Below are 25109 nucleotides of genomic sequence, written 5' to 3'. Positions count from 1 at the left end.
CAATTTGATTTGTGGCAGGATTTCTGAGTAGACCAGGTCATTTTGTATAACCTGGTACTAATTAATGTCAATTAGTCCGCAATCCGTGATTCATATCATAAAAAAACAACGATTTAATAATGAACAAATTCCAATCTAATTAAAAATATATCTACTCAATAATTGTTCTATTCAGTCATTGCTACTTTTATTGCAACAAAATGCCTGACGAAACGGGCCTTTTGCTAGTGTTTTATAAACTTTTTTATGCTTTATTTTTGTTTTGTTTTGTTCAATTTCGACTCAATAAATTTTGTTAGTTTGTTTTTTTTTTTGTTTGTTTTTGTTTTTGTTTGCTTTTTTGTTTTGTTTTGTTTGTTTGTTTGTTTGTTTGTGTTTTTTTTAGGGATTTTTATTGGTCGATAGTGCAATTGGTGTACGTTATTACTCTCTGCTTTGTAAACAAACGTTTGGTACTTAGCGTTACTCTCTCGTTGTTCTCCGAAAAGAAGATAGTACTTCCGTTCTGTAAACAAACAATATTATTTGTTTTTTTTTTTCAGAATACATCTGAATGGATTACTGATGAATGCCTTCAAATCGTTACTCAGCAATGTCGTGCGAGTGAATCCAAATAAATCCGAGCTAATCCAAAGCAAAACCTCTTCAACAGAGGTTTCAAATGGCACTCCGAATATTGAAAAGCATGACCATGAATCAAAGTCCATAACGCAACCTCACAAATTATGTTCAAATAATGACGAGGGGTGTAAAGATTTACAGGAGATGGTTTTTGGTATGTATTTTGTTTATAAACCACCTTGGTGGTCTCATGGTAGCATGCTCGCCTTGACTGAGTCAGCTGCCAGTCACATTTAATACAAAATGTACATGGGCTGAGATAACCCTAGCTGCGAAATCGTAGCCCTTGATCTTCTTTTGTTTTATGATCTAGACGTTAAGAAAATACAAAAAAATATTTAGAGCTACGTTTTGCAGCTAAGATAACCCCTGTGCACCCCAGTCATCAACCAAAAATGGCAAAATATGATTTTCAGCTACCTATACCCCTTCCATTGATTCATGAATTTTTTTGTTGCAAAAAAAAATACTGAAACATTTTTGTATTTATTGGCTACATTTTATACCTTGGTAAAGCAAAAATCCATTTTTTAGGTTTTGTTATTCTTTGAACTCATTCTTTTCTACAAAACAAAGTTATCTGACATATATAGATATCAACATAAAGCCCAACGTCTCTGCTTTACAATGGTAAATCTGTTCGTAAAAAAAGTTGGAAGTAAAATGAAAGAGTAATCAAGGGAACCAAAATTATAGCAGTAATCAAAAGTATGTAATCCAGGGACAAAACCAGACATGGAAAACAGAAATACACTACAAAGAACATAAACAAATCAAAGTACTGAAGTACTGAGTCAATGAAGCCTTCGTAGTTTGCTCTGTTTCTTACTGCACAATCACATTTCTAATCATAAAAATGGATTGTAATATTTTAAACTAGAGTCATAAAATGGAGCAGTCCTGAGAGACGCAAAAAGGGTATTCAAGACTGTGATAGAAACAATCTGTTTTTTTTTCATGTCATTCAAACAACTTGTATCTTTCAGTACTAATGGACCCCATATATTTGTTTAATGGCTAAATCAGATAACTAGCAAGTCCCATCCCTATTAAATGCAATGCTGTCAAAATATTCTAAATAAACAGAAACTGAAAACTTTTGGTAAATAACATTTTTACTATCTATTCTTAACTTAGACAAAAACAAGTATGTTGCACAGTTTTCAACATGTGTTGTTAATTGTAAATTTGTGTATATGTATTAAGATGACAAACAATGAAATGAATACATCAATTGAAACTAGGTTTTTGTACTGTTTACAAGTAACACATTGTAAACAAGTCTTATTTTTCAAAAAAAGATAGCTAACACTGTAAAATTTGTTCTTTTTACTTATAATTTTCTACATTTCATTTTGGAAATGACTGCGTTGGAAAAAGAATACATGTTACAAGTATTTGTTGGTACATACAATGTATGTATAGTATGCAATACCTATACTTTCGCTGTTGTTGCATAATTATAAACTGATTCAAAAAGTTCAAACCTTCTAAAGTTTGTAACATGAATATAATCATACATTACACAGCAAGAAAGGGTAAATTATCAGGACTATGAGCTTATGATAGATTCATACCTACTTATCATAAACTAACAGAGTACAAAGAACATTTTACAAATATTGTACATCAATAATAAAAAAAAATTAAACAGGATTAATACAGAAGATTTGACATGATGCTCGTCTGTTGAGATGCATGCAGGGTGACGCGAAAGTACTGTACTAACGGGTTGACAGGGAGAAAAAAAGGATTCATTTTCCCTTCAACATTAAAATATATAAAACCTTGTCTCTCAAATACTATTTTCAGCTATTTTAAGTCTACATCTAAAAATTGTCAGGCAATTTAAAGAATGTATTTAGATTTGTCATGATGCTCAACTGGAGAAATCTAAGATGGCAGGATGACGCGAGGGTACTAGTGGGGGCCACAGATACAGGAAGAAATATCCATTCTTTCCTTCAAGATAATCAAAACTTGTTCACAAATAGTATCTGTAATGAAAGAATTGTGTCTACATTAGGGAGTGCTTTCGTGCAGTGACCCACCTTATTTAATCAAACTATTTCCTGTTTGGCGTCCCCTTCAGCTTCAGAAACTTTTCTTTTAAGGTCACATGAAATATTCATATGCATGAAATGGCCAGTGACTGTAACAATTTTTCACCACGTGATCAGCAGTCCGAAGAAACAAGTCAGTAAATAGTGCATAAATATTACACGGATTCCTATAAATAAAATGGAAGATGCGAAATTTTCCTTGCATGCTGTTTGATTAACTATCAATTTCATGGTTATTTTTACTCCTTTCCATTTCACGTTTCACTCTTTTCCATTCAAAATGGTATTGATCGCGGATGCATGTGAGTGCTATCGCAAATTATGATATTTAGCAAGATTTTCAAGAAAAATTGAAAAAAATCACACATTACATATGAAATTGAAGAAAATATGAAATTCGTAATTCCCTTTTTTTTTTTTTTTTATGAAAAACTCATTACTGTCACCTTGAAACTGAACAATATACACCTGTAATTAGCAGATATGTTGTGTACATCAATAATTAAAACATTAGTAACCAATATGTCTTTTTTACATCATGTACATGTATGCTATGCTAAAATTTAACATTAGGGTTCATGTTGGGGTATTTTTTTTTCATGGATAGGGGTGGCAATTTTTCACATAACTGGACTTGGAAAAGTTCAAATATTACTTTGGCTTATTAGAAAGCTATTACTCTGTATAATTGAATTTGAACATAAAAACGCTCGTTTGAAGTATGGCTATTGAAAAAAATTGTCAATTACTGGTAAAAATGAAGAAAATATGAAATTCCCAAAATTCCCTTTTCTATGAAAACTCATTGGCACATTGAAACTGAAAAATACTTGCATGCAATTTGTATGATATAATATATCGATAATTTAAACAATAGTACCCAACATGTCTATTGTACACCGCTTATGAGCTAAAAATTAACATTTTGGTTCATGTTGAGGTATTTTTTTTTTCTCATGAAAACTCTGAAAATTCCCCTTTTTACAATTTTATAGTAATTATTGCCCCAAAAAGAAAATCAAAGCTCTTAAATTGATCAGATATGTTGGGCACTTTATTATCTTAATTATGAATGCCTATAATATGAGTTTTACAGTGTCAGTATCTGTGAATGAGAATATTTCACTCAGACCAGTTTTCAAGGGGTAACGGTAATATTTTTTACATTTTTTGAAAATTCTTTCTTGCAAAATTGTTTTTTCGTGCTTTATTCATGTAGAAAAGTAAATTAACTATCAAATAATACAAAATTTGAGATGTTTTAAAAGAGCTATAACGTGTAGATTTGAATTCATGCGACTTTTTGCAGATAAATTCTGACTACAAAAAATGCCACAATTCATCAAAAACCCCAAAAGTATTTATTGTGACTGTACTAAACAGAAAATACCAAATAAGTCATTCTTTACTGAAGTATAAATACTCTACGGGTTTGACATTTAAAAATATGTCAATAATGATTTGTTGGTGGTAGAGGGGTACATTTTTTTCATTTTACTTCCAAACACTAAGTGTTACTGCAGCTTTCTTGGTATATTTGTAAAGCTTAGACATTTGGCTACATGATGAAATATATATGTGTTTAGTCCCTTCACACATGTCGTCCCAGGAAGACTTAGACTCTTGAACAATTGAGTTGTGAAAATCTTGCCTTTTTTTGACCCTGTGGGGTACAAATATAGCCACATACTGAAAATTAATTCTGTAATGGGAGGTATAAAAGTACCTGAAAAAAAAACCATAAAGTCCATGAAATTGGGGGGATGCACGGTAGACCCTCCCAGCCCATGGACTATTTGAAACTAGTTGCTGCTTCTTCAGCCGGCAGGTGGCAGGTGATCTAGTGATGACAGATTAGCTCGTTGTTAGAATTATGTTTGTCTGTACATGTATATGTAATAAAATTAAGATCATAATCAGCATGTGATGGTGACTGTCAGACTAGTACCATGCATGGTCTTTTCAATTGGTCAAAGATTATTGTCCTGAAATTCATGAAATATCTGCAATAGAACATTAAACCATAATCAATGAATGAATCAGTGAATGAATGAATGAATCAATCAATCAATATAGAGTTTATATCCTAAACTGGTTTATAAGGGTGTCTTTATAATGTACATGTACATGTAAGTATAACATATCCAATGGACCTGTAGTTATAGAATGGTTGCTTTGAGTTTGTTGGTTATCATTCTGTCCATACAAATTCATAATGCACATGAATGATGTATTATTATAACCATTTTAATAGAGAGAAGACAAGTAGTCCTATAAAATGGAAGACTTTGTACAGTACCTGAACCAATCCACACTACTATTTGACGGATCAATGACTACTGACTGAATACAAATGTAGACAGCTGATAACCGATGACCTATGATCAGTCTGATCTCAGTTTTGTTGTATAAAATGACAGATGATTGGTTCATGTAAATTTGAGACTACAGTTGGAATGAATCCATTATAATACCATATTAAATTTATCTTTGATTTAAGTTTTTCTTATATTGTATTTTGTTGAAAATAAAACAAATGTAAAATAAAAGTAATGAATTGATGTTTTAATCTATTGCATGAAGTTAGTATGTGTAAAAATTGACAAATGAGACAATGTAATCTGTCAAATATATTTACCACTTAGTGGTCATGTGATGTGATCATCAGTTTTGACTAAAGCTTACCAGCTTAACAAATTTTCTTATTTCTACCCCTGCTTTTTACTTAGTAAGAGAAAAAGGATCCCCATCTCAGGTACTATCAGCTGATTTCATTCAAAATCAACATACATGTAAGCTGATTAAGATAAAGGTACACATGTACTTTAAAAGCTCTAAAATTCTGCCATTGCAGTTTAAGTTTCTGTCATAAGGCTTTGTGTTGTAAAAATCATGGTACTATTTTGGTTGTACTGTGGGTCAACAGTTGGGAATTTGCGGTTGCTTTATATCTATGGAGTTTTGTTAGATACCGCACGCATTGACTGAAGGAAACAATTAATGGGTCTAAATTAGATTGAACTTTTTAATTGTTTCAACATTTTTTAATGCATTAGATCTGATCAGAGGTATTATTGACCCAGAGAAGCCTCAAACATTAGAAGAGTTAGAAGTTGTCAAAGAAGAGGATGTGTTTGTGTACAGACAGTCTGACGAGCTGTGGATCAGATTGGAATTCACGCCAACAGTACCACATTGTTCACTAGCCTCTCTCATAGGTTGGTATAATTTTGTACATTACATTTTATGACCATTCCCATTAAAATTTGTAACAAACTTCAAAAACTTTTTGAAGTTAAGTTTTTCATAGACAACCATTTAATCAGAGTTATGTTATATTATGTCATCACTTCAAAATTTTTACCACTCCCATCACAAATTTGTCAACCTTTGATGTGTGTTTATAACCATGTCAGTGTACATATTTTTGTCCTTTTTCAGTAGCTTTATTTTATCTTCTGACAAACAGAAGGCACTTACCCAGCTGTCTTGGTACATGCATGAAGTCTTTGATAGAATCAGGGTTACTTTTACTTTAAGGTGTCAAAAGACTACATTTATGTAAGTCTCTGTAAGACCAGGGATTGAATTTCAGAATTTTTTCCACTAGCTAAATTTAGCAAGTACTGAAAATTTACATTCGCTAAATTTAATGTTTTTTGGGTTATTTCTTGACTACCTATATGACATATAGAATTCCACTTGCAAATTTTAGCATGTGGAAATAATTTCTACTAGCAAAATTGAATTCCAACTTGCATTGGCAAGTATTTCCTCTTAATTTCAATCACTGGTGGATGAAATAACCTACAAGTTAGACAGTTTAATTTGACTATTTGTACATGTACCATCATAATCAAGAAATAAATATAAGATCTTCTATATCATTTTGGTTAATTGAGTTATCATTTCATTGAAATGCATTGCAAATAAAAATGGTAGGGAACTCTGTATATAAAACCTCATTTTTTAACATGTTAATGAAAATTTTCCGAACATATGATATCCAGTGCAACAGAGATCAAATAGTGGCTATTTTTAAGTATAACTATGTCACCAAATCAGTAGGTTTTACAAATGCATGGTTTCCTTTTTTTTTTTGCCTGATTCTTACAAGTACAAGTACTCAACATTTACTGAATTCAGAAAACACAAGATAACATATACATATTATCCACATGACATTTAATCTTGAAAAAGTTATTTCCCTTTGTCAATTATTATTTAATTACAAATTGTGTAATTATGTTTATATTTTAGGTTTGTGTATAAGGAGAAAACTGGAAACTTGTTTACCAGAAAATTACAAAGTAAGTTTTGTTTTAACTGTTTATTATTTTGTCTAAGCTCTTTTGAATACTTGTTGCTTACTATTGTATGTTAAAATTAAACATTGAGTGTTAAGATTATTTTTAAAAGTACAATGGGTAAGTTGGCTTTCTGTAGTAGTTTAAGATGATTCCTTTTTTTTTCCATTAAAAAAAGGAAATGTTTTAAATCAACTTGAAAATAGCAAAAAATATTACATTAGTATTTACAAAATTGTAAATTTGTCATCATTTGGACATCTATTTTCTAATAAAATTAACCTGTTAACCTAACAGTTATTTAAGTATATAAAGTATTGGAAAACATTTTTTTTTGTGATGTCATTCTGATTAGCTTACAATGTTATAACTTATAAATACATGTGCATAATTTCTTGTTTCAAATGATTTGTGTCATCATGTAAGCAAACTTTTTATAATGTACTTATGAGATGACTATATTCATATGTATGATTGAGTATCCAGAAAATCAATCAGTGCATATTTGGTACATTATATATTAGTATGCAGCATCAGCTTCAAAAGGTTAATACATGTATTATCCATTGCTGATTATATAAATTTACATGAAGCAACTTTATAATTTACTGCATATAAAAATATTGTGATAGGCTCCTTTGCATTTAGAAGATTGAAGATTTGTTGATTTCATGATAACAAAAATCTTGAATTGATGGTCTCAAATATTTATTTATAAAACTCAGTGATACAACATAGATGTATGTTAAAAAATCTACAAATATGAAAAAATCTTATTGTTTCCCTTTACATACAGGAGCTTTTGTAACAAGTGTTGTTTGTAAGTCTTCCATAAATATATTTTTTTTGTATTAATGACAAAAATTGTTCTTTTACAGCTTGACATATACATTAAAGAAGGTACTCACTCAACAGCTGATGAAAGTAAGTATTGTTTACAAGTGTGGTAATAGTACATGGGTTTTGGCTAGGCACATTGATGCAAGTGTAGAAGGTTTAGATGTGAAAGTTTATTAAGTGACCTTGAACTTGGATATTTTAGCCTAGATTTATTCATTGTAGTATCCAGATTCTACAAAAATGTATGATGTTAATCTGAATTCATCTTATGTAAGTAAAATATTATAAAATTTGTCAAACATGTTTCAGGTGGTCAAATAATAAAAGTACAAAAAAAAGATTTAGAAGTAACATACCATATTTGTAGATATGTCCTTGAATTTATCTTCTCAAGTACTTACATGCACCTTTATACATATTATCTCATGATTTTATGAATGAAACTGATCTTGTACAGTATGGAATGTGCATTAAGTAGATAAAGTTGCAGTGCATAGGGGAGTTTGTGGCGACACACTGTAGACTTGTTTATCTTATCAACTTTTATCTGTTAAAAAGTGTCGAGTTTATTTGCTTTATTGTAACTCTGTAAACTAAACATTGTTCCCTGCAAAGTAAACTTTACAATATAATGTTAGTTGCTCAACCTGTAGATGGTATGACTTGACTTCCTTAATGTACCTTAACCAGGCTTCCAGTAAGTGGTCAGAATTATTTGACTTCATATGAAACTTACTTTACCTGCAAAAAAATCGGGTTGAAGAAATGGTTATGTAATGAAAAAAAAAACAGTGGGGAAATCAAAAACAAAATTATGAGTTATTGCCCTTGGTTTACACTAATTATTATATATATTTTGAAGTCATCTTTTGATTAATGTATTATTGTATACTGATGCCCTACTATCTGTCTGTTTATCCACATGGAGTACAATATCTCTGACAGGTGATTTTACTTATTTTTGGTATAATGTTTGTCTCCATAGAAGAAACTCTCTGTCATTCTTTGTTTTGGCTTCTTCAAAAGATGGCAAAGATAAATGCTATGTTAAAGTACATAATATGCCCTCTACCAGTTTCTTTGTTTGAGTTATTGTATTTCAGGGTGAAAGAAGGAACATTGTTTTATTGGATTTATTAGATTCTGATGAAAATTCATAATCAATTATTCAGATATTTATTTATATCATCTACTTACAATAAAAACTAAAAGTTTGATGAAATTTCTAGTAACAATTAGTTTCTAACTGCGTGTGTAATTTCTGAAATATGTCACTTTCGTCAGTAGTAACAATTAGTTTCTAACTGCGTGTGTAATTTCTGAAATATGTCACTTTCGTCAGTAGTAACAATTAGTTTCTAACTGCGTGTGTAATTTCTGAAATATGTCACTTTCGTCAGTAGTAACAATTAGTTTCTAACTGCGTGTGTAATTTCTGAAATATGTCACTTTCGTCAGTAGTAACAATTAGTTTATAACTGCGTGTGTAATTTCTGAAATATGTCACTTTCGTCAGTAGTAACAATTAGTTTCTAACTGCGTGTGTAATTTCTGAAATATGTCACTTTCGTCAGTAGTAACAATTAGTTTCTAACTGCGTGTGTAATTTCTGAAATATGTCACTTTCGTCAGTAGTAACAATTAGTTTCTAACTGCGTGTGTAATTTCTGAAATATGTCACTTTCGTCAGAAAGATTTGGATCCATATATGTTTTATAGCATCATCTACATATATGTCATGGCTGACATTCTGTCCCAGTAAGACTAAAATTTTGGAAGTACCGGGTATATTGTTTACAATGGAACATTTTTCTTCCATTTAACATATGGTGTTTTTTTATTTGTTTTTACTTTTGTAGAACGGAACTTGACTTATAATTTATTCGTAGATTGAAGTTTTGTCTGTACATACCTTTTCAGTAAAACTTCCTGTCATTAGGGACCTTCACCTCTCTACATGATATTCTCTTTTTTTTTGCCCTCTCTAATGTACCTGTATATTTTTGTCTGCTCCAGTGAAGAGCAGATCCTGTTGACATGATGTTACTCTACAATAAAGGTTAGACTAAATCTGTTCACTGATTATTTAATCAACTACAGCTCACTGTTGATTTATCTATATATGATACTATATCTTATTTTGCAACTTTTTGTTTACAAAATAATGTGGTATTTTCTTGTTTTGAAGAGACAGATCCAGTTTGAGCAAAACAGTAAATATATCACTTTACATCAAAACATTATTTTTCATCTTTTTATGATGCATTTTATAGAAAATTGATACTTTTTGTTGAAATCAACAAACCAATCCTAACAACCAGTTAACTATGATTTTGAGTTATCTCCCTTATAACACTGGTGTAACTCCCATAAATGTGAAATCTTTTGTAATGATCAGAAAATCAAATGTAAGCTTGCAGCTATGCGGTTTTAGTTTGACAGTCAGATTTTTGTATCAATAATGCATTTTAACATCCATCTTTTTAGCTTCATTGGAGGGTTACATTATTGTAATGAAAAGAACAACTTTCCTTCTATTTTCTAGGTTCTCGCATAAAAAGCTTTCCTAAAAATCATCATATTAGAGCTACTTGTCATAAATGCTTGCCTAAGAGTCATTTTTGGGAGTTAATTTTGAACTACAGGGAAGGTGACAAACTATGTTATGTGTTAAAATGTTAGCAATCTGACAGGTGCCATTTCGAAATTTTTGTACTGAAATAAGGGGTAGACTTACATGCTTAGGTGGATTAATTTATACCCAAGTTAGTATGGTATATGACTACTGATTTTCAACTTTCATTTTCCCTTTTTATAAACTTTCCAACACAAGTTTACATGTGTTGTAATTAAAACAAGGATTGATTTTATTAGGAACAATGGCCATTAAGGCTAAAATTGAATACCGGTATATATTTGAAGGCATCAGTCAACAGATTCTTGAAAAAAATCTTAAAAATTCAAACACATATGTATTGATATGTACAAAAATTTTGTTTTGGAATAAAAGTGACCCTTTGACCAGATTTATTATACCCCTACTCATTAAGTGGGTGGTATATTGGAAACACTTCTGTCTGTCCATCTATCATTCCGTCTTTTCATCCAAATTTTTGTCAGAACTATCTTGGCTCCCAATTGATGGATTAAATTCAAATTTCGCATTTAGCTTTATATAGATGGGGCATATGTTTAAAATGATTTTTGTTGCTCTCCGATATCAACATCCTGTTTTGTGGGACTTAGCCATTTTTCAATATATGGAATGATAGAGAAAATTTTCATCACCAAAAATCTTGGCTCCTAATTGATGGATTAATTTCAAATTTGTTTTATGGCCTTATATAGGTGGGGCATATGTTGTAAGCAATTTTGGTTGCTTTACAATATTCACTACATGGAATGATAGAGAAACTTTCATCACTAAAACCTCAGCTACTATTGGATGGGTTAGTTTCAGTTTTGGTGTGAGCCTTCGTATAAATGGGGCATATGTTTTAAGCAATGGGGGTATGCATAACACTACAACGTATGCAACTTCATGTTTGCAATTTAATGAATGTTTTAGATGTTTTGACCCATCCTCTGCTTGCAAATTAGTAGTGTATTCATATTTGTGGCACACCACTCAAGATTTTTGTAAATGAATTAGAATGTGTCCCCTCCAAAAATGCCTGTGTAATCTCTTTGAGAAACAACTTTAGGTTTTTATCTTTATAAAAGGTTGGTCAAAGAAATTAAAACGATGAAAGGAAAAATTAATGTAAGGATTCTATTAATTCTTTGTTTTTCAATGTACTTATTAAACCATATGGATGACAGAGGCCATCTTTGCTTCAGATTGACCAATTTTGATGTTAAACATCTTATGTTTAAACATAGTTTATTTGCTAAATAAATAACAGCAAAAAGGATAAAACACTAGTTATTCAACATTTTATAAGTGTCCTCTAACCAGTGAAACTACATCTTTGACACTACAGTATCCATGTTTTGAAACTGTACAGGATGTTTTACTGCAATGAGCTCTACAAACTTGAAACATTTGATGCTGAGCTCTGAGTAGCTATCCCTGCACAGGATCCCCTTGATAACCTCAACGACAATAGTAGCCCACTGCTTTTGTTGGTTAACTAATTTAGGTAAAATATTACCTGCACTTTTGCTGTTAAATTGGACTTTGATAGGAGTATGACATAGTTTTTGTATCGCATGCATATATTGTCGATAAGTTTTCTCGACTGACGTCAATGTGGAAGATAGTAGTTGTTATATCTATGTCATGTAACATACATGTACTGTCAGAATAATTGTCAAATTTTTAAAATGTTTTGAATTGACCAACATTGCACCAAGGTAGTTTGCAAATATTTTAAGATTCTTTATTAACCTTTAACAAAAGTAAAGATGGTAGTCATTGATAAGTTTAAAACAAATTGAAAACAAACTACTTAAACAAACATGAACAAGTTAGCATAACTATTTACTAATATTTTTCACTCATAACAATTGTCTGTTTTCATATATTAAAGAATCCTGTCACTATGAAAAAACTATGGTTTGCAGAGCACCAATGTTCATTATTTTCATGGTATGGTCAAACCACATATGGTATTTTGAAAAAAGATAAAACTTTCTGTAAAAAAGTTTCTACTAAAAGTTCTACAAACAATTAAGATTTCAGTACATCACAAAAATTGATTCCCAAGTAAAAAAAAAATCTGTTATGATATTTTCAACCTGTGTATTTTAACAGTCTTAAAATAATTTTGGGCCTAATGTGTTTGGGTTAGATTTAGTCCTAGTAGGTACTTGTATTTGGTAAGATTGGTCCTAAAAAGTACTTGTATTTGGTAAGATTGGTCCCAAAAAGTATTGGATAAGATTTAGTCCTAATAAGTATTGGTTAAAATTTGGTCCTTATGTGCATTTGATAAGAAATGGTCCTAATGGGTTTTGGGTAAGATTGCTTTCATTTTACTTTCTTCATGCACCTTTTCCATGTACATTAATTACTATGTTCATGATCCTGGAAAACAAATCCCGTATAACAAACGGGACCTGCCTCATTATAGCAAAACACGTGCTTGTAGTTTTTTTTTATAATTATTTGAAAAAAAAATCATTGGCCTTGATGTATTACAGTCTGCATACATTCCCATTGATAAATTTCCTTGATTGACGTCAGTTTGTAAGATAGTTGTAATCATATCTACTACATGTATTGTACATGTATGGTCTGTACAGTTGGAAAAATAGTTCAGATATTTGGAATAATTACTGGTAACCTTTGATCAAATAATTTTACAAACAAAACTTGTGCTTGAAATAAATATGATAGAATTGATGACATAGAATAAAGCCACCTGTCTCCACACTGCAGAGAATTATAGTAGATAGTAAAACAGATATATGGGTAAAATACCAATGTGGCTGCTTCTCAATACTCAAAGTAAAAAATGACAAATCAAATTCTGCACTTCAGCATAGTTAACATATTTTCATGGAGCAAACGTTCCACGAAACAAGAAGCTGTTGTAGGACTAAAAAAATTAATTAAGACCATTTATCCCTTTTTGTATACAATTTATTTTTAATTTATTTATAATTTGTCTTAAAACACCCTTTCCTAGACAGATCTTAGTTGATTTCGATGTTCTTATAAAATCATTAGCAGAAGCAGAGGATTTCATTTTTTTTAAATTTTGCAAACTATTTGGCATAATTGACCAATTACTGCTATATTAGGACTTCCCTTTTTTCCGGGATCCTCCTTTTCAAAATCTTTAGATCTAGGTCTGAATATGAAATATTTATTGTTTTTTGAGGGGTAGTGATTGATTTAGCAACTGGCTATAGTTTTGACTGATTTTTTCATAAAGATAAATCTTATATAAGTCATTAACACTGTCAGGCATCTGCAGTTATAAGTCTTGCATTATAATACTACCGATAATCATGTTGAAAAGTTCCCATATAGAGCAACCTATTGAGGTCTTATTCTCCCACCCTCTGAATACCTGACATCCTTACCTTACCTGCTTCCTAATATTTTTAGTACCGGTACACCAAATGACTTATCAACCACACAGAAGAAGCTCAGTGGGGACCTCAATGTTGGTCAGAAAAATCTTGTGCTTTATCTGGAGAGGAACCTTGTGTAGATAATATACTGGCAAATAACCCCCTGCATGGTATTTTTTCTGTTTTTCAACTTGGTTTTCAGACATTATAAACAAACCTTGTTCTAAATTTTTTTTATTTATTTGCAGTTAACAAGCAAATTAACGACAAGGAGAGAATAGCTGCTGCAATGGAAAATCCAAACTTGCAGGAGTTAGTAAACAAATGTATTCGAGATGAGGGATAATGATGTGAACATTTAATCATGTAACATATTACTTAATGGAAATCCATCATCATGTACCAAATGTTGAATGTATAGGATATTTACAATCAGATTTATAATCCTCTAATCAAGTGGCAAAGAGGGGAACAAATGTCTGGTATGATTACCGTTCATGATAAACACATTGAGCTACCCTAGAGAAAGGTATTCCTTGCAGGAATTTCTATGCAGTATGTTTTTGTTACCTTTAATAGTGCTGTAAGCAACGCAATGTATGAAAAAAAACATGTAGTACGTCTTTTTTTTCAAATTGCATTTTTTTTCTTGTTTGAATTGGACAAATATCAAAGTTAGCAGAAATTTCTGTACCACCTTATTTTCTTGGAGATATGCTTTTCCTCATTGGCATGTAATCAGTTGTTGAAATAGTTGCTCAACTGTTAAAAAGTGTAGCTCAAAATTGTTTTAATGATTATGTAATTTTATTTTATTTTAGTAATTTATTGGGGGGGGATTTTTCTCCATTACTTTTATGTATTTATTAAAAATTTATAATATTTTTAAATAATTTAATTTCAGAAGTAACACAGTTTCTGATTGGATCAAAAATATCATTTGTCAACTCACAGAGCAAATTTTGTAATGACTGTGATGTCATAAAATGTTTTTAATGATTTACTTGTTGAATTTTGGTACTAAAATTAAATTATAAGGAATGACTGTTATATTTTTTGGGTCTATGAAGAAATAACCTCAATACCGGTGGTGCACACTTTCAAATAACATGCTACACAGGTTATTCAGTGTGCACCACATGATTGAGGTTATTTCTTCATAGACCAAAAAAATATAACAGTCATTCCTTAAATATATCTTTGTTGTTGTAATTTTGAAATTTGGTTATCCTTGTTTAATATGAAAAATAAAATTTTCAGAGGATATGGTTTATACTTGGTCTTGTTACAAATACATGTAAATATACTATGTTTTTGTCTCTATAGCTACATTTTTAGCTATGTAGTGATTGATATTCCATTTGATTCATCTGTGATAATGTATTTGTTGTTTGATAACTTTGATAATTTGTCACCACCCTGACAACTTGTTTCTGTGAAATAAATTCAGTATCTAACACTGCTAAATATGTATTTTTTTCTCTCTGATCTTGTGAGGTCTACATGTTATTATACTTTATTATAGTGAGGTAGATATTAGCTAATGTTACTGATGGTTCTATGTGCCTTTTATCAAAATTGAATGTACATTCTAAGTACTGTACAGTTCTATGTAATTAGAAGAAAAAATTTATAGTCCTGGCTTGGGTTTCATAAAAAAAAATCTCAAATTGGGATTTTTCTCAAATATTTTCAATTTTAAGGGATTTGATTAGTCAAAATTTAGGTTGAGGAAGGATATGAGGAAAATCTCGATTTGACTTTCTTTATGAAACTGGGCCCTAAATGACCATAATATTATCATATTATCACATGTATAGTAATTTAAGTAGATCAGAAAACAGTCCTTGCAACAGTTGATGATTCAAACTTCATGATTTCATTTTGGTTGGTTATTATTTTTGTTAGCTTTGGAAGGGTTTATTAGAGATGTATGTGTTTATGTTATTCATATAGTATGGTTGTGTAACTTCAAGTGAAGGTAGAAACTAAGTTGAAAAAATAAAAAATTTCATAAAAGACAAATTGAAACTAGCAGATGTAAAAAAAATCCCACATGACTGATACTGAAATAGTAAAATGAAAGTTTAGAAAGCTATGTTGCTATTGCATTGCAGTTTTATTCATATGCAATTACAGAAATCTTAATCTGAATAAAAATATTTTTATTGTTATTTTAAATACAAATACAGAGTAAAACAGTAAAAGAATTATAAAAAAATATCACCAACAACACAATAGAGAAATAGCAATGCATTAGAAATCCAGAGTTCACTTACATGTACATATTCAGGATGGAGACTAATATCTTTATCGAGCTCCTTGATGAGTGTTAACAACAATCCAACACAATATGATACACAATTCTGAAACACTATGATATAAACAGACTTTTATACAGAACAGAACATGATTAGTCCAGTGCAAATCACATGTTAGGCCAAAATAAAAAAAAAAATAGCACAGATTCCCATCCCCTCCCAGTCAAATTTATTTGTTTTTTTGTTTGACAGTATTTTTCACTTGAATTGATAAATAAAAATAAAGTTTGCCATCCATAATTGTAAAAACAAAACCCTCTCAAACCCTGCAAATTCAGTTTCTGTTAAGACAAAAATGAGGAATAAAATACAAGCTCAATAACTTGAATTCAGAGTTAATGTCAAGAAATAACAGTTTATATAAATCAAAGAAAATTACAAATTTTTGAGAAGACAAAATCACCAAGAAACTTAGAATTTCCTAAAATAGAAAGTTGAAAAAGAAATATAACACATTGACAGTTTACAACTGAAAATATGAATTTCCTATGATATAAATTTTGTTTTACAAGTTATATACTGTATAATCAGAGTTATCACATATGATATAACAAACATGATCAAAACAAACATAAACTTCTTATAGAACTTGATGTCTCAACTCGTAATTTTTTATTGTAGACTTTCATGTCAGTTGTGGTCTTGAAGTACATTAAATTAAAACATCAATTAAGAAAGTTTCAAGTCACAAAACTTTGATAAAAACAAAATTCAAACATGTAATTGAGATAAATAAGATATGGGTTTTAGTATCATCTAAAAGTACAATACATTGGTTAACCTACAAATGTGAAAAAAATACTTGTTTAAACCAAATAATTTTGTCATTAGATACCATATCTTGTTAGTAAACAAATGTACTGCTGTTAGTATGGAAATCACAGAATATCAGTAAAATTAAAATTGTTAAATTGCAATAGTTAATCTTTTTTTAATAAGGTCAACATATTACACAGTATTTGTAGTCATCATGGTTGGTTTACACAGGTTTAGGTGTTTTTTTTACTCATGTAATAGGACAGTGATGAAGTCATGTGTTTTTTCACTCATGTAATAGGACAGTCATTAAGTGAGGTGTTTTTATTCCCATGTAATAGGACAGTGATTCAGTCTGGTGTTTTTACCCATGTAGTAAGACAGTGATTAAGTCAGGTGTTTTTTACCCATGTAATAGGACAGTGATTAAGTCAGGTGTTTTTTGTACCCAGGTAGTAAGACAGTGATTCAATCAGGTATTTTTTTCACCCATGTAGTAAGACAGTGATTCAGTCAGATTTTTTTTTACCCATGTAATAGGACAGTGATTCAGTCAGGTGTTTTTTAACCATGTAGTAGGACAGTCATTAAGTCAGGTGTTTTTTTTATACCCATGTTATAGGACAGTGATTCAGTCTGGTGTTTTTACCCATGTAGTAAGACAGTGATTAAGTCAGGTGTTTTTTACCCATGTAACAGGACAGTGATTAAGTCAGGCTTTTTTTTGTACCCAGGTAGTAAGACAGTGATTCAGTCAGGTGTTTTTTTTTACCCATGTAATAGGACAGTGATTCAGTCAGGTGTTTTCACTCATGTAACAGTTATTAAGTCAGTTGTCTTCAATACTCCTTGTTTGGTTTCAACAGGATTAATTGTACAAGTACATGTACCTGTATAAGTTTGATTATTATTATACAATTTTGTTTACAATTATTTATTTATTTATACAATACACAAATTTGTTTACACATATAATTGTTTAGTTTGATATGATGCAAGACAAGATGGGGTCAATGTAAAGGTCTAGGAATGTTTTGTCCAGTAAATAACATTATTGTCAACAGAGCTATTGAGTGTCTAGGATAGTGCATACCAGATTTTTATCAGTTAAAAGTCTCACTGTATGATGGTCCTAAATTTTGAACCTTTTTATTCTTGAAGCTCCAAAACTGATAATGGTTCTGTTGTGGTATTAATTACAAGGAAAAATCTTTGAAATTATTGTGTACCTTTGCCTGAAAAGTAATTTCCTATTATTTCAAGGGGGCAATTTGTAAAAATACACCATGATATGATACATGTTTTGTTTGTTTGTTGGGGTTTAACGTCCGAGCAGCAATATTTCAGCTATATTCAGACAATGAACATGAAATTGATGATAAAATGAACATGAAATGATGATGAAATGAAAAAGGGATGGGACACAAGGACAATGGGGTCGAAAAATTTTGATTGCCACTGGAAATAGGGAGTGATGGGTAGGGTCGGGCAATTTAGCCTCCTGTGGCGGAGCCCTATGGTTCCTACTCCGGGAGAATACCACAGTAGGGTTCTTTAACGTGCGAGGAACGTGGCATCTTTCCCAACACGGTGCACCACTATGGTTTGCGGTCAGGTTTTCCGTATTATAGCCTGACAACCCCAGCATGTAACACGACAGGGGTACCCCACTTCGCCACCTGGGGCACACATCCCAGTTGCTCTGTGGGCAGAGCGTCCTAGCCCCCGGCTAGGGTTCTGAGCACTATTTAGTCGCCTTTTACGACAAGCTTAGCGCTGCTGCAGGCCTATTCTTTTAACACCCGGACCTGCACGGGACCGTGATATGTTACAGAATCCTTTCAAAGCCTGGATATAATTCTTTTATCTATAATATAAATGTAATAAATGTCCCCATGACAAGGATCCATGTATTCCATACCTATTTTATTTCCTAAAAATGTGACCCTGAAATATTAAAACAGATCTTGAATATTTATTTCTATAAAGCATAAAAAGACCTGGATTCGAACGCCCTCACGCTCCCCATTAAAACTATGAAATTAAAAATAAACTTTGAACCGTAAAAACATTTGTTATACAAGCAACATCCCACCTGGATTGAGTTTTCATTTCACAACTTATCTGACATGTCAGGGCTTGTCCAGACTAAGCAGATTTTATATACTGTGCTAGACAATTAGTCCTCTGGAACAGGGTTATTAAAGTAGTCACTACAGAACTTTTATGGTCGTTGTGAATTTGTGGATCATTATGGTGTTTCCATCTGCACCATAACAACCAAATTTGTTCACCATATCTCATAAAGGTCCAGGTCCTTTTCTCTTTCGTCTACCACAAACTTGACATTTTTTTAGCAACTCTGCTAGTGTTTCTAGAACAGCAGAGGACGCCTACCCTGCCAGTGCACCAGGTACGTGCTTGCAGTTTTTAGTGACGTTGGGGCTGCTCGTTTACTTTTGTATCTGTGTGCATGTTGTTTTGGTTGTTTCATGTCATTTTTTGTGTGTGTCTGTCTTCTCTGTCTGGTTTTGGCCTTGGATTATGTTCTTGAGTCTTGGTTCCCTTGTTTACTCTTTCTGACAATATTAACTTATTTTTGTAGGTTTACTTGATATGGGTATAATATTCAGATAGTGGCAAAATTAATAAATCATTGATATAAATTTGAAAGTCAGTTGAAAATGAGAAAAGGTACCTTATGTTTTGCACAAAACCAACCTGGAATCCAACTGGATCTTGATATATCACGTAAAGTAGATAATTTTAACAATTCCACTTAAGGGATGTTATTTACAAGTGATTAATTGGTGTACAATTTGCTTCGGGAATACTCAATTTAGGTTTAAGATCAAAATTGATATAGCAGTCGCCAGAGCCTTTAGGTTTGTAAAGCCTGTTGGCATCTGAAATTATCTTACACTACCGCACGAAAATAGTCCCACTGGCATACCCCATTGAGGTTCAAATGCACTCTATAGGTATTTCTAATTTGTCATATTTATTTCTATGTTATTTACGCCAATAAACAGACCCAATAAACAACTTTTTCTGTGAACTAAATATGATGATTAATTTTGTTTGTATTAACAACAATCCAATTAAAAAAAAATAGTTGTCCTTTAACTTCACCAATACTTGTTTGTTTTTATGCATTTACCTGAATAAACCAATCGTTCATTATATAATATTCAATTTGTCGCCTACAAATACAATATTCTTAGACGCATAATAAACCATTTGATGATTAGCTGGAAATAATAACCCTTCGAGATTATATATAACCATCGCTCATAGAGATGAAAAGGAGCAATGCTGAGTGCCAATTGGGAAGATTGTCTTCAGAAATTCCATGCAGGGCCTGGCGGATCCATATGCTAGAAATTACAATAAGGGGGCAATGGTTCCGATCAAGAAACTTATATGAAGAAAGAGGGTTCCAGGCGGTAGACAAGGACTACACTTCCTGTTCCAGGCTAATATTTGTCGCTCATTTTTTGCTAAACTTTTAACAAAAAGGTAGCATAACCCCCGAAACCACCCTGATCAATTACCCACTGTATTGCGTATTTTTATTACGGTTACCGCCTCGTGACATCGGAAGCCCGGAGATGACAAATAAAAATGAAACTTTGCTTATAGACAATGGCATAGGAATTTCGATTACATTTCTCATGAATGGTATTAGTCTGCAGTCTGGTGATATTGCTTTTTGTAATAATAATTCTAGTTGGCTATTCGGCCATGTGTTATAGTGATAGAGTTGTAGGTGCTTCAGGGCCTTAGAAGTGCATGGCGAGTGTTTCCTGCACCAGACATAACTTGAAATTTTATTCTAAGGCTTTGGTGTTTATGTTAATGTACGTGCATGTCTCTGGAACTAGGTGCCCAGAAACTTAAGCGCTTTTACACGACACACGTGTATCTATGCGATAACTTGAAGGACTTGAGCTATATAGCTGATAAACTGAGATGTAGCTATGTGAGAGGGACACGTATCTAAAGGCATGGTTTGTTTCAACGGTTGTGGCATAAGTTTGAATGATTTGACAGACAGTTTCTATCCAAAGATCTTTAAATCGAATTTCAATTAAATTGAAATTTAGGAACTGGGAAAGGCCAACTAGTAGTTTGTAGTTCAGTTATGCAGTATGTTGGATGTTTTGTATTAATTCATCTTGGTGTTCCACGTAAACCAATCATCGAACCTGAATATTTCGCAAACTGGTGCACTGCATACTACGATGCATCGCGAATTTTGTTGTGTTTATTGAATGTCCTTCGTAACCAGAATGGTGAATTTAAAAAAAAAAAGTAAGAGTACAATATTAACCACTTACAACAAAAAAAAACTGCGTTTAGATACGTTTGAATTCGATCCCTGTCCTTTCTTTTTATCTTCGCTTTTATTCCATATTTTTGCACTTTGACTGTTATTTGCGGCGTAAAAATTCAAGCGAACGATATAAGTAGTGTCAGTATCTGTAAGAATCAGGCAGCGGGTGAAACAAGGTATGAAAAAAAGCACCATTTTGATAGTTTAATTTTAGTACTTTCGCCATTAGTCAAGGAAAACAGACAAGATTTTTCATATCATGGTGGACGATTGAGTTACAATTTCATAGAAATGTACTGAAAACATTTCAAGGGCAGATAACTCTATCAAAAACCTCATTTTTCTAAGATTCTAGTGAAAAATTTCTGAGCAAATCCAATGATGCAGAGATCAAATAACAGTCTTTCCAAATAGAGAAACTGCGGCATCCTTAAGTGGTATTGTATTGTCAAATCAATGGGGTTTTGACATGCGTGTATCTGATTTTTCCGATTTTACAAACACTTACACTTTTAAAATTCACTGAAGGATCTTATTCATGCTAGTATTCCCATATTGAACCCATAACATTCTAAAAGTACTATCTAGAGACTTAGTGAAGTCAGTTGAAGTGTCTGATTTTTAATTAACCCCTATTTAAACCATATGGTAACAAATTCTCCTGGTGGACTTTGCCTTCAATGCCAAAATATGAATATATATATATCAGTGACAACATGTATAAACGAAACTGGAAATATGCATATTATATATAATCAAGTCTAAACTACACCCCAACTCTAGAATCGATGCGAGGTTGCGATGCAAATTTGGTCGCCCCCTTAGCGGGATGTGAACCACTTCTCTTCTCTGACATCTATGGCAACACCGCCTGCACTAAGTCCGACGCCCTAGACCACTCGGCCAACTAGGCTATGTGAAAATATAGCTTTCCTTAACCGAGTGATACTTCCTCGTAAGTAAATCTAAATCGCGAACAATAGCACATGATGTAACTGAATAGGACAACATCTGTTGGTATCGAGTAAAACAAAAGAGGATCTGTAACAATATACCAAGTATATAATACATATAAGAAGTCTAATGGGGTGAGGCAACTTTTCCTTCTTACTTTCTAGTACATTACTATGTAGATACATAGCATGCACGGCGAGGATCAACATAGTATGTTAATACAAGGACGCATACATATATATAATCAAGTCTAAACTACATCCCAACCCTAGAATAGATACGAGGTTGCAAAGTTGCGATGCAAATGTGTTCGCTCTCTTAGCGGGATTCGAACCCCTTCCCTTCTCTGACATCTATAACAACACCGCCTGTACTAAGTCCAACGCCGTAGACCACTTAGCCAGCTAGGCTATATGAAAATACATGGCTTTCGTTAACCGAGTCATACTTCATCGTAAATAAATCTAGAGCGCGAACATTAGCACATGATGTAACTGAATAGGACAACCTCTGGTGGTATCGAGTGAGACAATACATATATATGTATCATCATGTAGCCTAATGTCTTAGCTTGACAATGGTACCAAGAAAACTGCGGGTTTTTGGGGTAAAATGAAAAAAAATGTCAAAACTCCTAGATCATTTATGCTTCAGTAAAAATGGCTTGTTTTGGTATTTTCTTTTTAGTATTATTACAATTTATTCGTCTGGGGTTCTTTCGATGAATTTTGGCAATTTTCGTAGTCAGAATTAATCCAAAAATGAAAAAAATGGGATTTGACATGGAAAAATGTGTCAATTTAAGCGATTTTCATTTTTTTTTTTTCATTTTACTCCAAAACCCTGTTATCGCAATTTTCCTGGAACCATTGTAAAGCTTAGAGATTGGGCTACATGATGATACCTCTTTTTGTTTAGTTTGTTCACACATGCTCTCTCAGGAAGGCTTAGACGCTCAAACAATTGAGTCACAAAAATCTTGGCTTTTTGACCCATTGGGGTACAAATGTAGGCATATACTGAAAAGGAATCCGAGAATATCCTTTGACTTTGATTCGGTAATGGGAGATATAAAGGTACCTTAAAATCACCATGAATTTGAGGAGTGGGGTGCACGGTGCACGGTGTATCCTCCCAGCCCATGGACTATAATACAATGTACATGTAATAAGTATCCGATATGGAAAATTTACCATGAATTCTAAAACCCAATAAAATGTTTCGGGTAAGGAACAATTAGAGGTAGTGTGACCGATTCACTAAGATGTCCATATATCCCGGGAATTGACGAAAGTAATCTTGGTGTGTCCCTAGTCCAAGAACAAACAATAGAACACAAAACTGAATTACAAATATTTCTCACCACTTGTTTATACTATATATATATATATATATATATATATTTCAGATTGTTTACAGTAACATTGTAAAACATATCCGAAACAAGTGTCTGTGTATTAAAAAAAAAAAATAATAATAATGATATTCCGAAAAAATCAGACGCATAATTAAAGTTTAGTTTGTTGCACGCGAGGAAGTAAAGAGCGATTATTCAAAATTATACCCAAGGCCATTAAAGAGTAAATACCCCATAACAACATCACTGAAAAATATCCATGCTACCTATCTGACCTACTGAACTTCTATAAGGATAGATATCATAACCAGGGTGTCCCGAATTAAGTATTCGTATTAATTGATATGTAGTGGTGACAACTTAAATATTTGGGTTCTTTGGTCACTTCGGACTCAGTAACCAAGGCCAAAGACCTGGTTTTAAGACGTGGACTCGCAGAATTGAGGGAACAAACATACATGTATGTTTTTCACAACTAAGATCTATATATCATTTTCTGTATTTTTTTTCACTTTCATAATACCTACTACAAATATGATGATGCATCTTTTAAAGATGTGTGGATTTGTTTTCTGTTTTCTTACATTCCGATGTCGAGAAGTGAGAGTGTTTCAATCGTTCATGACCAAGGCCAATAAACGATTATCTTTTGAACCGAAAATTGACGGTGTGATGCTGGAAGCTTAAACCAACTGGATTAATCCAGTATTAAAGACATCATAAAAACAAACAACTGAACAGCGGTGTCTCGCGTATACAACTATGGTGTCTGGGTAGCCTAAACGACCAATGAGATCGTTGAATTAAAAGTCACTGTTTTGCCTTTTTGAATAATAACTTTACTGAGCACATTAAATTGGTTGCGAGATGAGTTAGATCACTTACCCATGAAGTGTATGTAATCATTCACAGAATTCGCGTTTACTTTGGAGTTTTGCACTGGAACCACAGTCTTGACCTATTTAACGTTCTGCGCACGTGTAGCCTTTTAAACTCTGGCGTCATTCTTAAGGAAATAGACCTAGAGTAAGGGACAGAACTCTTGAAATCAGGGGTATGTTTGTATCATTCATTTCTCCATAGCCTCTAAAGCTTTCATTTGAAACAGAATGAAATCAGTCTAAGTTACTTTGATACTTAATGAGATTGATGTAAAATCCTGAATACAAACGTTCCAATGATTTGTAAGAGAGGGACACAACACACCCGAGGTCTTAAGCGATTTACAAAAGGTGTAAAACTTTTATGATGGTCGTTTATAATTAATGGAACCAAGATTCCATTGACAGATTCGATGCAAAATTCCAAAGATAGCACGGTTATCTGACCGCTGTCAGTTTGACAAGTAACGTCTTCAATCTGTCAATGGCTTTCCTCCTTTTTAACCACACATGCAGGACTTTAAAAACGGACAGCATGATGGGTGTCTTGTAAGAGGCGAGAACTGTTTACCCATCCGGAACATCTGCTATTTTAAAATGGGGACCGTGCTGCTCGTTTCTGTGTGGACCTTTACTTTATGTATGTACG

General features: G+C 32.3%; 1 protein-coding gene and 1 long non-coding RNA gene across 3 annotated transcripts; one reads left to right on the top strand and one right to left on the bottom strand.

Annotated features, from left to right (window-relative positions):
- Positions 1–564: 564 nt before the first annotated feature.
- LOC148621666 (cytosolic iron-sulfur assembly component 2A-like) lies at positions 565–15322 on the top strand. Its single transcript, XM_088576281.1, has 5 exons — positions 565–775; positions 5741–5902; positions 6945–6994; positions 7870–7915; positions 14104–15322. The coding sequence occupies exons 1-5, from the start codon at positions 565–567 to the stop codon at positions 14199–14201; spliced, it is 567 nt and encodes a 188-aa protein (XP_088432407.1). The 3' UTR covers positions 14202–15322.
- LOC148621665 (uncharacterized) lies at positions 740–16242 on the bottom strand. Of its 2 annotated transcripts, XR_015921220.1 has the most exons (4): positions 16135–16242; positions 9744–9879; positions 4411–4687; positions 740–2618 (listed from the first exon to the last, which is right to left on the bottom strand). It is a non-coding gene; the product is annotated as an uncharacterized LOC148621665 (long non-coding RNA). The 2 variants fall into 2 exon arrangements; XR_015921219.1 differs by having other exon boundaries at positions 774–4687.
- Positions 16243–25109: the final 8867 nt, after the last annotated feature.

Source organism: Perna viridis, chromosome 3, assembly GCF_037379345.1.
Source record: "Perna viridis isolate PV_CMFRI_1.1 ecotype Kerala chromosome 3, ASM3737934v1, whole genome shotgun sequence".
Taxonomy (NCBI): domain Eukaryota; kingdom Metazoa; phylum Mollusca; class Bivalvia; order Mytilida; family Mytilidae; genus Perna; species Perna viridis.
Note: the sequence above shows the minus strand (reverse complement) of the source record. Positions and strands in the feature narration are given on the sequence as shown.